This window comes from Petromyzon marinus, chromosome 42 (genome assembly GCF_048934315.1).
Source record: "Petromyzon marinus isolate PM22_M1 ecotype Great Lakes invasive population chromosome 42, UKy_Petmar_22M1.pri1.0, whole genome shotgun sequence".
Taxonomy (NCBI): Eukaryota; Metazoa; Chordata; class Hyperoartia; order Petromyzontiformes; family Petromyzontidae; genus Petromyzon; species Petromyzon marinus.
In genome coordinates, this window is record NC_133708.1 from 6,521,921 (window position 1) to 6,537,558 (window position 15,638).

The 15,638-nt window shown below is 51.7% G+C and overlaps 1 protein-coding gene across 1 annotated transcript in view; it reads left to right on the forward strand.

Moving 5' to 3' along the window:
- Positions 1 to 14,902, forward strand: part of LOC116951315 (monocarboxylate transporter 2-like) — a 30,578-nt gene extending 15,676 nt beyond the window's left edge. Inside the window, exons 2-7 of the mRNA XM_032969870.2 lie at positions 698 to 956; positions 1,316 to 1,459; positions 2,868 to 3,259; positions 4,275 to 4,532; positions 5,234 to 5,477; positions 10,662 to 14,902. Of these exons, the coding sequence (XP_032825761.1) occupies positions 740 to 956; positions 1,316 to 1,459; positions 2,868 to 3,259; positions 4,275 to 4,532; positions 5,234 to 5,477; positions 10,662 to 10,933 (1,527 nt within the window). The 5' untranslated portion in view covers positions 698 to 739 and the 3' untranslated portion in view covers positions 10,934 to 14,902. The remainder of the gene's footprint in view (positions 1 to 697; positions 957 to 1,315; positions 1,460 to 2,867; positions 3,260 to 4,274; positions 4,533 to 5,233; positions 5,478 to 10,661) is intronic.
- The last annotated feature ends 736 nt before the right edge of the window (positions 14,903 to 15,638 follow it).

Consider the following 15,638-nt stretch of genomic DNA (forward strand, 5'->3'; position numbering starts at 1 on the left):
AGACTCGAGCCGTTGCAGTGCTGTCCTGGCGTTGGTACGAGGCTGCATGGGTCGAGAGGGAGACTGCGCAGCATCAAGCCAGGAACCAGGGACTGTGAAGGGGCTTGCATTATAGGGTGTGAAGGTAAAAGCCGGCAAAACATTTGTTCCAGTGCCCGGTCACCCTCTACCAGCAAGCAGTGGATTTACAAAAGAGCTGTACCGGTACCTAAGCACCATCAATCCGAGACAGTGTGGCACTTGAACTCTCATGGAGCAATTGTAAATTAACCTCGACAATCTTGTGTTATTGCCTCTGTGAACGGGCATCGCCATTATCCCGGAGAAAATACGTACCAGGGTAAAGTTTCAGTGTAGAGGTGAGAGCTCCAGTGTTGTGATGTGAATCATTCATTTTGCCGAGTGGTGCGACCCTTCGTGTTAGAAAATGCCCCGCAGAAGCGGATATCGCAGTCTAATTCTCAGATCTTTTCAAGTGGCCTATGTTCCACACAGAGTAGAGGGCAGCACTTTCCCATCTGCTTTACCACCCAGAGCAATGATCCTCACGTGACCGTTACCATCTGATATTTTAAATTCTCACAGCTGGGATTTTAGGTGTGTCTCACGCGGGCACTGGGGATGCCGTGGGGGACGCCCTAAGGACAGGGTTCCCGCACATTTGTTCACGCGCTCCACGGGTTTTTGCACTCCGCAGGGAATTCGAACGGCGCGGCTCCACGCGGGCGATCGTGCCGCCATGTCACCTTTGGCGACCGCCGGCCAGGCGTGCCCCCCGCCGGACGGGGGCTGGGGCTGGGCCGTGGTCGTGGGAGCCTTCATCTCCATCGGCTTCTCGTACGCCTTCCCCAAGGCGATCACCGTCTTCTTCAGCGAGATCCAGGAGATCTTCCAGACGACATACAGCGAGATCGCGTGGATCTCCTCCATCATGCTGGCCATCATGTACGCGGGTGGTGAGTGCGCGGTGCGGGAGGCCCCGGCGACACTGCTTCACCCGGGGGCTCTGCTTGCTGACATGCGCGGAGTCTACAGGGGCAGGCGCCACTCAAATCGAGCGGGGGGCTCGACTCTCGACAGGAAGGCCCCGAGTTTCGTTCCCAGTACCAGTGTCCAATCACTCGCTGGAGGAGGGAGACATTTTGACTTTACGCTTGAGCCATGAAAGCCAAACGAGACGTTACTTCTAATACCTCGAACGCTGTCATCCGGAATCGGCCTACGATTACTGTTCAAAGCTGGCGCTCCGAGCGCCGGCTGTGGTTGATCGCGGGCTGACGGGGTGACGTGCGTGCGTGCGTGCGTGGCACCGTAGGCCCGGTGAGCAGCATTCTGGTGAACCGCTATGGCAGCCGGCCTGTGGTGGTGGCGGGCGGCGTGCTGGCTGGCACTGGCATGGTGCTCGCCTCGTTCTGCACCTCCATCCTACAGCTTTACTTCTGCATCGGGGTCATCGGGGGTGAGTGGGCTGGGCGAGGAGCCCCCACACGGGGGTCACGGGGGGTCAGGGCTAGAGACGGCCGCCGTGCCGAGGGGGATAACCAAGGACACAACGGCGTATCCAGCTCCCCGGATCGGTTCGCAGTGTGGGGGCTTTTTGGTATCCGTTACAATCAAATTTTAGTTTGCAAATGAACCCCAGGATTTGACTCTGCACACAGAGTCAATTTGCATTAAACCCCATTTGACTTCTGAACGTCGACCCGAACACTTCCCTGTAACATCCTACCGAGACACACACACACACGAAGAGCAGCGCGGCGCCATAATCAGATTAGCATTGCGTCGCACGTTCTGCTTAACCGCGCGTCGTGATCGCTGTGCTCTTCACAGTCGTGAGTGGTGCTGGAGACGTGGGAAGGGATGGTGTCAGTGGCTCGCGTTTCTGTGGGGAGAGAGGCAGCCATGCATACTAATCCAGGCAGCAGCAGTCACCTACTCCGTGAAACATGGAGCCTTAATGTGTGTCGGGGGTGGGCGCAGCGCCACGGTCAACATCAGTGGCGAATTATATTTAAACTGGTTCTGGCTCTCACTTCACCAGCCCGTGCTGTCCAGAGTGACAAATCATGGTCACGCATCGCCTTTGACCAACACAGCATGGGATGCGGCCTTCATCCAGCAGCGGAATTATAAAATACTATGAATATATTGCCATTTACATTTGAAACAAAGTTTTCCATAAAATGTATCAAATTGCCGGGTTATGTCACTTTTGCACGTACCAAATGGGGAATCATATTTTGGTGTTTTATGCACCTTCAAGTCACGTAACCTTTTAACGTCAATGTTGTTGACACTGGTATGGATGGGTATGTATCTGTGTGTATGCGCCTGAGGTCCATGTGTGCATCTGCGTGTGTATGGGGAGCAGTAGTGTAACGGTTAGCGTGCTGCGCTACGAACCCAGAGACCCGAGTTCGATTCCCGGTTCACTGCGAACACCAGTGATGATTATATTAAGCAGTACTGGGCCTCCCTTAATGCGAGTCGGCCTCAAATGAGTACCTGGTGCAGTGTCTAAACATAACCACTGGGGAGACAAAGGCGGGCGAGCGTGATACTGGTCACTCAACCCCGCGTGTGCTGTGCCGGCCCTCATAGGTGTTCACCAACTGCACTTGCCCCAACACTCTGTTAAGGCAATATGGGGGATCTTTGTGTATGTGATTGAGGTGCATGTGTGGTCAGCTCATTGCGCTACGAGTCAGTGGTGAGTTTTATCTACCAGTCCTGGGCATCCTCACTAGATTGACTCAGCCTTAAATGAGCGTTGGTATTAGCCCCCAGAGTCTCGCAGTCACATCTGATTCTCCGGCCGTTGTTGCTGTGGTGATCGTCGTCCTTTTGCGTGCACGCGAGTGCAGGCTTCGGCCTCGCCATGAACCTGCAGCCGGCGCTCACCATCATCGGCAAGTACTTCTACAAGAAGCGGCCGATCGCCAACGGACTGGCGATGGCCGGGAGCCCCGTGATGCTCAGCACCCTCGCGCCCCTCAACCAGTTGCTGCTCAACAACTTCGGCTGGAGGGGCAGCTTCATGATCCTGGGGGGACTGCTGCTCAACTGCTGCGTGGCCGGCGCCCTCATGCGCCCCGTGAAGCCGCCGCCATCCGCGCCGGCGGCCCTAACCGCGACGGAGTCCGCGACGGAAGTGGCCACGGAGAACGCCACGACTCCGCCGCCGCCGCCCGTGCCCGCTGACACGGCGAACCCGCAGGCCGTGAGCCTGCTGTCCGGACAGCCGGCAAAGCCCAAGGTGATGTCTCGGGCCACCCGTGCTCCGGCCGTGCGTTTGTTTTCCCTGTTTTCCCTGCTCCCGCCGGCCTCTCCCCTTCACCTGTGCCCTACCATTTAAAGCCATCTCAGTTGATTTGAAGCTTTTGTGACTGCAGGAATTACTCTTTGGTTCTTTCGGTAAAGTCACGTAGAAAGACAATAAATTAAATAATAGAATACGACGTTTCGATTGCAACACAAGCAGTCGTCATCAGGTAGAACTAAATTTGAGAGAGAGACAAAACACAGACACGGAGACACACAGACAGACACACAAGCAGATAGAGACAGCACAGAGACACACAGAGAGAGACGCACAACATAGACACACAGAAACCCAATGCCTCTGTGTCCTGGCCTTAAATAGAGAGAGGGGGGGGGGGCAGAGAGAGAGGTGGGTCTGCTGGAGCAGAGAAATTAGCATGTCAATGAGAGAGTTGTGTGGAAATCCACCCAGAAGCGGCCGGGGGAGAGAAAGAGCGAATGGACCTAATCGAGCCTGGTAAATTTTGGAGAGAGAAATAGGCCGTTTGAGAAAACAAAAACAAATTCTCAAATTGAATTCTACCTGATGACGACTGCTTGTGTTTCAATTGAAACGTCGTATTCTATTATATAATTATTTCTTTCTAACGTGACTTTACCGAAAGAACCAAAGAGTAGCCATCTCGGTGTCGAGGTGCGGTAATTCACCGGTTAAAATCAATCCTCATGATAGTGCGTGCGTCGAATCATTTCTTGTTAGAATACAGCAAAAAATACATCAACCAGAATTGAGAAGGGGCGACCATATCGTGGATCCTGCAATCTGAAGTGTCAAAAATTGACTCGGACGCAACACCGTCAGGTGTTCATAGCGAACATTGACGAGCAGTGTTGCGATTGATCCTGGGTTGGATAGGGAGGCCACGGAGGGATCTGCAGATCGGATAATGGGGGGGGCGCGATCTCGTTGGCTCATGCGCGTGGCTATGATCCTTTTTGCGTCACCCAAGGAGGGATTCCTGCAGCGCTTCAAGGAGCTGCTCGACCTGACGCTCTTCAAGCACCGCGGCTTCCTCATCTACCTCTCGGGAAACGTCGTCATGTTCCTCGGGTTCTTCTCGCCCATCGTGTTCCTGGCGCCGTACGCTCGCCACATGGGCATCGAGAAGTACTCGGCCGCCTTCCTGCTCACCATCCTGGCCATCGTGGACATGGTGTGCCGCCCCACCTGTGGCCTCATTGCCAACTCGCGCTGGATTCGGCCAAGGGTGAGGGCACGCGGGCACGCGGGCACGCGGGCACGCGGGCACGCGGGCACACGGGCGAGCGAGAAGCAAACGCGAGGTGGTTTGAGTCGAGTGGAGTGCTCTCGAGTTGGTCTCAACCCAAGTTGGTCTCAATTCGACTCGACTCCGTGAGTGGCCGGCCATCCTCACGCACTCTGTGCTTGCGGTTCAAAGGTCGAGAGAAAATTACTGACGAAATTTTATGTAAAAATTATACTGTGCTATGCCTCAACATCTGTGCTCCCCACCTTCACACATCCACACTGATCATTGTGGTGAAGTATAACCAAAATACACCCACGACCCACGCGGTGTGGGGAGGCCCTCATCCAGCAGTAGATTGACCACGGCTGATAATGACGACTCAAGTGAGCGTCGGGAGTTGTTATTCTACAACCCGCTGACAGGAGCCAGCGGTGGAAATTCCACAGTGTTAGGACGGGGGACCCAGCGCGAGGCATGGTACGCATGCCAACGCCCGCGTTGCAGACGCCCGCGCATAGGGGGCGCGAGACACGTGGCTCGCACAGCGCTACGGTCCCAGGGAGCCGGGCTGTGCGTGTGCATCGTACAATAAGCCGCCAACTTTACGACCGTCACAACTGTTTGCGGACGCCCCCCCCCCCCCCCCCCACAAACCTGTTCCCCCCGCGCCCCCCCCCCCCCACGCTTCACACCCGCAGATCCAGTACTTTTTCAGCTTCGCGGTGATCTTCAACGGCGTGTGCCACATGCTGTGCCCGCTGGCGAGCGACTACGGCGGCCTGGTGGCGTACTCGGTGTTCTTTGGCATGGCATTCGGCATGGTGAGCTCCGTGCTCTTCGAGACGCTCATGGACCTGGTGGGGGCGCAGCGCTTCTCCAGCGCCGTGGGCCTCGTCACCATCGTCGAGTGCTGCCCCGTGCTGCTCGGTCCGCCTATCGGAGGTGCCCCCTCGCTCCCCCTTGCTCACGCACACGCACGCACACTCAAACACGCACGCACACACTTATTGTGTTTAGTTTGTTCTCTTTCTCCCGCATCTCCGATTAGAACGGTTGGGTACGTACGGTCTGAAAAGTTCAGCATACATACAAACAGTGCCCCTTCACTCCCAGGTGCACACACGCACGCACACACGTGCACACATGCACACACGTTCACGCATGTGTAGTGGGTTCCCAAGCGACAGAGACGGCGAAGTGGAGACAGCACTATTCATTGTACCTTAACACTTGGAACAGGGCAAGGTATACAACACTTGGAAGGGGTAACGGTCCCTTCACCCGTACTACACTGGGATACACCCCTAGGCTGTCTGCCTATCTACCTACGCTCCCGGGTCCTCCGCAAAGGGCTCTAGGGAAGGCTAACTGACCTGGCCCAGCCAAGGCTCAGGTCCGACCACCAGCCACACAGACCCGGCCCTTAGAAGGACATCGGCTTGTAGGCCCTGGAGTCACACCGCTGGCTTGCTCTGCCCGGCCCTGAGAAGGACAGCGGGTCAGAGGAGTTCCAGGGTCTATTTAGCCGGTCTTCAGTCTTCAACTGGTTCTTCGGACTTCGGCTTGCGAACACTCTCCTATCTATATTCTTGATTCTTTCGGTAAAGTCACGTAGAAGGCAAACAATAAAATAATAAAAATATAAAACAATAAAATCCCACCAACAGCCTCGCCATACAAACCAACAAAATTATTTCTGATTCAACCGCATTAATTGATCAAACCAAACAGTTCTCGTTGAAACCTTCTGCTGCCAGGCCACCAAGATTATACAGCTTACCAGAAATACATAAAGTAGATACACCCCGTCGTCCCATCGTCTCTACTATCAACTCCCCCACCTACAAACTGGCTCGTTTTCTGTCTGAAATCCTGCGGCCTTTCACAGGAAAAACCACCCCTGCGGTACAAAATTCAACTCGCCTGGTATCGACAATCACGGGTATTTCCCTGTCCCCAGACGACCTGCTTGTCAGTTTTGATGTAGTTTCCTTATTCACCAAAGTTCCTGTACCTGACACCATCGCAATCATTGAATACTTGGTTCATCAAGGACTAAACACTGAGGTACCCCCCCTGGTGAGACACTGCTTAACCAATACATAGTTCACTTCGAATAGAACTTTCTACAAACAAACTGAGGGTACCCCAATGGGCTCCCCCCTATCTCCAGTTGTAGCCAACATTTTCATGTAGAAATCTGAGACTGACGCCATCCAGACTGCCACTCTGCGCCCAACCTTATGGAAGAGGTACGTGGATGACACTTTTGTCATCTGGCCACATGGCCGGCCTGCTCTAGACCAATTCCTCGACCACATCAATTCCATACACCCAGCCATCAGATTTACCATGGAAGTCGAAAAAGATGGCAAGCTACCTTTTTTGGATGTCCTAATAAAAAAGAGACCTGATGGTTCAATGAGCCACTCTGTCTATAGGAAAGCTACACATACGGATGCTTACCTGAAACCGGATTCCCACCACCATCCATCCCAGAAGAATTCCCTCATCAAGACTCTGTACCATAGTGCCCAATGCATATCCGACCAGGAACACATAGCCAGTGAACTCAAGCACGTACACCAAGCTCTTAAGGCTAATGGTTACTCCGACTACACAATCCGCAAAGCTATCACTCCAACCATGAAGAAGGACCCTCTTGAAGAGCCTTTCAAAACTATCACTTTACCCTACATTGCGGGGATCACAAAAAAGATCTCCAAAATCTTGAATAAACACAAGATCCAGATCCTATTCAACACATTACATAAAATCCATGATCTGGTTCCGTCTGTAAAAGATGTGATTCCGGACATACAGTACCCTGGCGTCTACAAACTAAGTTGCCTCTGTGGTAGTAGTTACATTGGATAAACCAAATGAGATGTCTCGGACCGCATTCGTGAACACAAAGCAGACCTAAACACGGTAGGACCAACACCTCGGCCATGGCAGATCACTGTTATAATTCAGTAGGCTCACATGATATTGACTTCTCCAAGACAGAGGTTCTTTGCAAGCCATCTGGCTACCATGAGAGATTCGTTCATGAGGCTATCCACATATACAAACACAGAGACAATTTCAACCGAGAAGATGGATTCTGGCTTAGCAATCATTGGAAGGATTTGATAAACCATTTCGGGTTTTAATTGATTGTTCACGCTTACGGTGGCTTTCAGACCGCATACATTATTGTCTCTCTCCTCCTCTTTTCCGAACATAGATGGACTCGTCCATCTGAATAACTGCCAAATCGCTCTCCGTGGTGCTAACATTAAAAATAATCTCCACTTTTTTCAAATATTCTTGCTTTGGTTTTCACACCTGATGATGATTGCTTGTGTTGCAGTCGAAACGTCGTGATAATTTTATTGTTTTATATTTTTATTATTTTATTGTTTCCCTTCTACGTGACTTTACCAAAAGAACCAAGAATATGAATCCCTGCAGTCACGAAAGCTTTAAATCAAAACTCTCCTATATCTCTGGCTCCCCGTCTTTTATACCAATTCCCCACCGAGGGGCGGGGTTCTGAGGGATCACAGCACACCCCGCAGCCCCCACCCATTGGGAGGGGCGCGGGGGATCCAAAGCCCACAGCCCTCTTTGGGTAAGCCCAGGGTGCTAGCTGTAACTGATGTGTGTTTGTCCCGTACCACCATAACAGCTGTAACTGATGTGTGTTTGTCCCGTAACACCATAACAGCTGTAACTGATGTGTGTTTGTCCCGTAACACCATAACAGCTGTAACTGATGTGTGTTTGTCCCGTAACACCATAACAGCTGTAACTGATGTGTGTTCGTCCCGTAACACCATAACAGCTGTAACTGATGTGTGTTTGTCCCGTAACACCATAACAGCTGTAACTGATGTGTGTTTGTCCCGTAACACCATAACAGCTGTAACTGATGTGTGTTTGTCCCGTAACACCATAACAGCTGTAACTGATGTGTGTTTGTCCCGTAACACCACAACAACTGTAACTGATTGTGTTTGTCCCGTAACACCATAACAACTGTAACTGATGTGTGTTCGTCCCGTAACACCATAACAGCTGTAACTGATGTGTGTTCGTCCCGTAACACCATAACAGCTGTAACTGATGTGTGTTTGTCCCGTAACACCATAACAACTGTAACTGATTGTGTTTGTCCCGTAACACCATAACAGCTGCAACTGATGTGTGTTTGTCCCGTAACACCATAACAGCTGTAACGGATGTGTGTTCGTCGCGTAACACCATAACAGCTGTAACTGATGTGTGTTTGTCCCGTAACACCATAACAACTGTAACTGATTGTGTTTGTCCCGTAACACCATAACAGCTGTAACTGATGTGTGTTTGTCCCGTAACACCATAACAACTGTAACTGATGTGTGTTTGTCCTGTAACACCATAACAGCTGTAACTGATGTGTGTTCGTCCCCTAACACCATAACAGCTGTAACTGATGTGTGTTTGTCCTGTAACACCATAACAGCTGTAACTGATGTGTGTTTGTCCCGTAACACCATAACAGCTGTAACTGATGTGTGTTTGTCCTGTAACACCATAACAGCTGTAACTGATGTGCGTTTGTCCCGTAACACCATAACAGCTGTAACTGATGTGGCTTTGTCCCGTAACACCATAACAGCTGTAACTGATGTGTGTTTGTCCCGTAACACCATAACAGCTGTAACTGATGTGTGTTTGTCCTGTAACACCATAACAGCTGTAACTGATGTGTGTTTGTCCTATAACACCATAACAGCTGTAACTGATGTGTGTTTGTCCTGTAACACCATAACAGCTGTAACTGATGTGTGTTTGTCCCGTAACACCATAACAGCTGTAACTGATGTGTGTTTGTCCTGTAACACCATAACAGCTGTAACTGATGTGTGTTCGTCCCCTAACACCATAACAGCTGTAACTGATGTGTGCTTGTCCTGTAACACCATAACAGCTGTAACTGATGTGTGTTTGTCCCGTAACACCATAACAGCTGTAACTGATGTGTGTTTGTCCTGTAACACCATAACAGCTGTAACTGATGTGCGTTTGTCCCGTAACACCATAACAGCTGTAACTGATGTGGCTTTGTCCCGTAACACCATAACAGCTGTAACTGATGTGTGTTTGTCCCGTAACACCATAACAGCTGTAACTGATGTGTGTTTGTCCTGTAACACCATAACAGCTGTAACTGATGTGTGTTTGTCCTATAACACCATAACAGCTGTAACTGATGTGTGTTTGTCCTGTAACACCATAACAGCTGTAACTGATGTGTGTTTGTCCCCTAACACCATAACAGCTGTAACTGATGTGTGTTTGTCCTGTAACACCATAACAGCTGTAACTGATGTGTGTTTGTCCCGTAACACCATAACAGCTGTAACTGATGTGTGTTTGTCCTGTAACACCATAACAGCTGTAACTGATGTGTGTTTGTCCTGTAACACCATAACAGCTGTAACTGATGTGTGTTTGTCCTGTAACACCATAACAGCTGTAACTGATGTGTGTTTGTCCTGTAACACCATAACAGCTGTAACCGATGTCTGTTTGTCCCGTAACACCATAACAGCTGTAACTAATGTGTGTTTGTCCCGTAACACCACTACACATGCGCGCATGGATGCTCTTGTCTGGAAACAGTTGTCCCGGGTCTGGGTGGACTGCATCTCCTCTTGAATGGAGTTGGAATCTGACACGAGTAGTGACAGCGAGCAGCGCTCAACCAGCTAAGGAGTAGGGGGCCAGGACCAAAAGCGATAGCCCCCCCCCACCCTCCCAGACGAAGGGCAAGCAACCTGAGAATAAAGGGAGACTCTTGAGGAGGAACCACTCTGGACAAAAAGTTAACGAGCACCCCTAGAGAGGAGGGGGAGATGCTCCTCATTGGCGGGAGCGGAGAGCCCGGGCGAGAAGCGGAGAGCCGTCCGTTCGGGATTTCGTCAGTGGGGACGTCAAGAGGGTTTATCTTATCTAGATTTATATACAGAGCTCGTGGCAGGAAATCTCAGCGGGGTTGATAATGATGATTATACCACGATAACGATTCGGTAACTAGGTGAGCCCACACTAACGGCATCGCCGCTACCCCCCCCGCCCCCACGCCCAACGTCGCAGGCTGGCTGGTGGACGTGACGGGCGACTACAAGTACATGTACTTCGTGTGCGGCGCCATCGTCATCACGGCCGGCATCTACCTCTTCATCGCCAACGCCATCAACTACCGCATGGTGGATCGCGAGGCGGCGGCCGAGGCGGCGCGCAACGGGCGGGGGGTGGAGGGGCTTGAGCTGGGCCCCGAGCCCCTCCCCTCGTCCCTCCCCTCGCCCCAGGGCAGCGACGAAGGCACCGGCAAAACCCCCAACGGCGTGGAGGGCGGTGCCGAGTAAACGTGCCGCGGAACCCCCAGTCGCGCCGAGCAGAATAGCGAGGTTCACCGATTTCACTAAAACCGCTCGCTCACTCGGTCACTCGCTCGCTCGCTCACTCGCTCGCTTGCGTGCAGTCAGGTTCTCTCAGCAATGAGCAGCGGTAGGAGGTTTATTGTTTTAAATGCCTTGGTCTAAGCGGTTGCACTAAACCACTTTGTTTTATTTTGCGTAAGAAGGAACCTAATGCTGGTTCCTGGAGCGGGGTCTCTGGGCGTTGCGCTCTGACATCGGTGGCGTCGCCCAACGCTGAGGTCAACTTAGCCAACAAAGGCAATCGGCTGCTGTCCTCGTAAATCATGAAACTCCACTGACCATCCGTGGTCTTGCGTCCCTGTCAATCGCCTGTAAATAAAACTCAAACCCTTAGCGCCCAAACGCCTCGGTCCCATGGCAGGGTCCCTGCCCTCCACGAGACAACCACGGTTGGCTTCCCACTCAGTGGTTCCGATCGTTTTATTGCCCCAAGGGGGCGATGGAGCTTCACGCACCCACCACGTGTGGAGTCTCCGGTCTCCGCGTGCCCTCCCCCTCAGCACTGCGTATACACAGATAAGGCACACGTGCGGTTTCTGTGTGTGTCTGTCATCGTGTGAATATATACACGAGCCCAGAAGACGTGTAACAATTCGGACTTGTAACAGAAGCTGTGTGTATGCATGCGTGTGTGTGTGTATACATACAAAGATATGCAAATACGGATGTTATTTATGCATCTGTAGCATTACTGTAACACAGTTATAAATATGTATGTAATACATATGACGTGTTCCATTGCGCACCCGCGCACAAAGAGCCCACGGTGGTCCGCGTAGACCGCTGTGGCAGGCAGGGGCTGTTGGCTGGCGCCCGTTGGGGCCGGCGTAGCGTGCACGCCGGCGTGGCGTGCATGCCTGCGTGGGAAGACGACCGCACCGCCGGCGCCCTATGTCACCCGGCCCGCGCCAGCTCCTCCGTTGAGGCCGAGTCAACCCAAGGGAAGTCTCGACCGCCTCAAGGCACCGTTTGTCTCCAGTCGACGCTGTGGGCTGCAGGCGGGGTCGCCGGGGGCCGTAACGCTGTGGGCTGCGGTCAAGCCGCGGTCGCTGGTTGCCGTGACGCTTTGCGAGCCGCGTGCCGGAAGCCACCACCAGGGCCACTGGGGGGGACGTTCGTCGGCACTCGAGTCTCGGTGTCACCCCATCGGGAGCTGCAGAGTCGGTCATCGTCATTGACACGAAGAAGGAAAGAACTTGCTTTAAACAATATAAACCGTCGTTTATTTGATGCGTTTATATATTTTAAACAATTAATTTCCACTTGTATACGAATGCAAAGTTACAACAGTTTTACTGAAGTTCATTTAATACGGTAATTTATTTTGCTGTTAATATTGTTAGAGGTGATGGTTTGGCTTCTGCATCGATGGAAAGCTTAACCCGTTTCGTATTCTTGACGAGATGGTGCATGTACCAGCAGGGCAGGGTTTGTGGATCACAACGGGAGCTAAGCCATGTGACGTATCGAGCTGCTGATAAACAGGTGTTGTCTGTAATGGGGGCAGCACAGCAAGTAGGCTGTTGCCCACAGCGGCCAGCTTTGCGGAATTGAGTTACATGTATTTCACATTTTTGAGTTCTCCGGGTACTTTTTAATTCATGTGTACCTTATATCCACAGTGAATGCTATAAAGCTATAAAATAATTACGCAGACATTACGCATCCTTCCCCTCTCCGCCCCTCCGCATAAATGTTTGAGTAATTTTTTTCCTCTTCCCATCAACCACATGGCCTGAGAGTGCCTAAACTTAGCAGCACAAGTCCAATACGAGCAAATTCTGGACCGGTTTCAACATGCAGTGTAAACATTTGCAGCAGGACAGAAACGTGCGAGGGATGCATTTTGCCTGCCTGGTTATTTCGTCACCTATATTCTGCATAACAGCGCTATTGATTATTTTGTGATATGGATGATTTATTAATGCCTTCTCGCGTCACATGGGCGCGTTAGAAAATGTGTTACCACGACTCTCGTGCGACCTCATCGAGGAAACGTCACGCTTTACCTTATTACTTTGTAAATCGCGCTGTGCCCCAGCGCGCGGTGGCGCCGGCGTTTGGCCAATCGTGGCCCGGCTGGAACCGCCCCGCTGTGTCCGGTGCCCGCCGAGTCGGCGACGCAGCAACCTGCGTTGTGCTGCTCCCGCGCAGTGTTCGCGTGTCACGGATGCAACCGGCGCACAGAGAAATGTACAGGTCCCAGCGTGAACCCTGTCGTCCCTCGGCAGCCCACGTTCGCTCCGTTTGCGCTATAAAACGTACGCGTTGCTTGAGGCTAAGAGACTGCGAAGAGTGGCCCGGTGCATGGGTTTGGCGTTGTGAGAAGGTCCGGTGTGGTGTTCCAACGTGTACCGGCCCGGTGCAACCACTTGGGTTCGGTTGTCGATATGACGTAAACGGGACCGCTGGATCTTTGGTACATAGGAGAGGATCTTCTGTTGGTGGTATGGCCAGGACACGGTTCGGTTGGCTGGGCAGCAGAGCTCCTGGACAATGTCAGTCTTGATTTGAAGCTTTCGTGACTGCAGGAATCCATACTCTTTGGTTCTTTCGGTAAAGTCACGTAGTTAGAAATAATGTTTTTTTTATTTTATTTCTAACTACGTGACTTTACCGAAAGAACCAAAGAGTAATGTCAGGCTTGCTTAGTCAAATCATCCTCGTCACCATCGTCATCATCATCATCATCACCCTCGTCGTCGTGTTGGAGTTGGTAAAATGAGCTCGCAACCTTGAGACATTGAGCCTATCACTCTTCCCACATCGCCTGTGTGAGACGAATGGCCAGCCGGCTTTAGTCACCATGGTGATATAGCAACTGGTAACAATCCACATTCCTTTGTCAATCCCCTGCTGGGTGAAGGCCTCCCTGTGGCACGTCGGCTGTAGGGTTGTTTGACCATACGTCACCACTGCTCGGACTGAGCACTGGACTCAGGTCTGCGGGTTCACGGTGCACTTGCCACTGCGCGAACCGCTGCACCATCAGACCTGTGTGATGCGAAATCAACCGTGGGTTTCGTCCTTATTATGCGTCATCAGTGCGGCAACAAGCCCCTGCTGCACTGATGACAACAACGAACTATCTTCCACTTTATCAGGGGAGTTGTCAGCACGGTGTGGTACCGTCACAACGGCGTGATGGTCGCTTTTGTACAAAACCCTTTGAATCCGGGGGGGGGGGGGTGGAGAGAGAGACACGGCACCGGCGTGTGGCCGGTCGGACCGTCTCTCGGACCGGGCAACGTGGCGGAGCCCACAGCTCTTCCGCCGCGCAAGCCGGGTCATCCCGACGGTGGAGGGTTCGTAGGCCGAGCTTCCAGAGCCACCGCCGCTCTCACCCCGATTTAGAGATGCAAACTCCTACCAAAGAGGACAGAGGACTCGCGATCGTGTATCCGTGTCTCAGGACGGCAGAGAAAAAAACACGACGATGCCACAAAACTTGTTTTCGGAGTCGTGTACTGTACCTTCCTTCCTCGGTGTTAAACAAAAAAAACAAAAGCGTACTCATGTTTCTTTTAGTTGTCTGCGCTAGTTAGTACGCGACTCGCCTCGTAGCTTAAATGCAGTGGGAACGCGCATTGTTACTCGCGGCAGTGTTAATGTTGGCAGGGCCGGTGCCGAGCGGGGGGCGTGTGGCGGTGCGTGCGGGAGGACCTGGAGACAAAGGCGGCCGGGCGTGGTGCTGGCCACCCACCCCATCGTGTGCCGTGCCGGCCTTCATAGGTGCTACTCGCTAACAGCACAGTGCCACTGCCAAGGGACAACGCCACTGCTTGTTGTTTGGCATCCCTGTTGTTTTGTATGATTTTTGTTTACACATTTCCCTTTCATCCCCGATGCTATAGAAGTATTTGTGAAAATAAATGAATACAAATGGAAAATTTACCTTTTTTTAAAAAAAAAGTGTTAATTTTGTTATTATCGATTGAGATTCTTGTTTAAATGGGGTGACCGTGTGTGTGTGTGTGTGCACCTAGCCTGGCACCGCGATTCGCCACCAACTTCTTTGTCTTGTTCTGGGTTGTGTTCATCACTGTCAACAGAATCCGAATCTTTATTTAGAGTGGAGGAGGAATCTGATGAGCTATGAAGCTCTTTTTCACAGATGTCCAAGAATCCAACAAAATCCATCCGACTCCCGGTCCCTGCTCGGATGAGTTCTGGTTGGAGGCCATCTCTGGTGGTGACCCTTGGACCAATGTGATGGGAATCTCACATCCCTAACGTGTAGACGGACCAGTCTCTTCCATAGCACAACCACTACCGACCTCCCACAATGTGGTACTTATTTTATCGATGCAATAGGGGTGATGATCTGCGTTCATTCCTCTGCCGCAGCAATCCCTGCCCAGTTTGGTTATAATCCTATTGGTGAAAAAAGAATAGGCTGTACCTTTCTGGCTGTAATACAGGCGTTAAGTGCCCAAACACGAAATAGATCGCCATTGCCAAGCAGCATCACGTCTGGGTCAAGCCTTTTTTTTCTCATAATTTTGATATCGACAAAATTGGTGCCATGTAATCCTGTTGTTTGTATTTGTGCCACACACTCCTGGAATCACGGCGGTTCTCAGCGTCGGGGATTGCATTTCCAGAGATAAAAATATCAGATTAACATTCA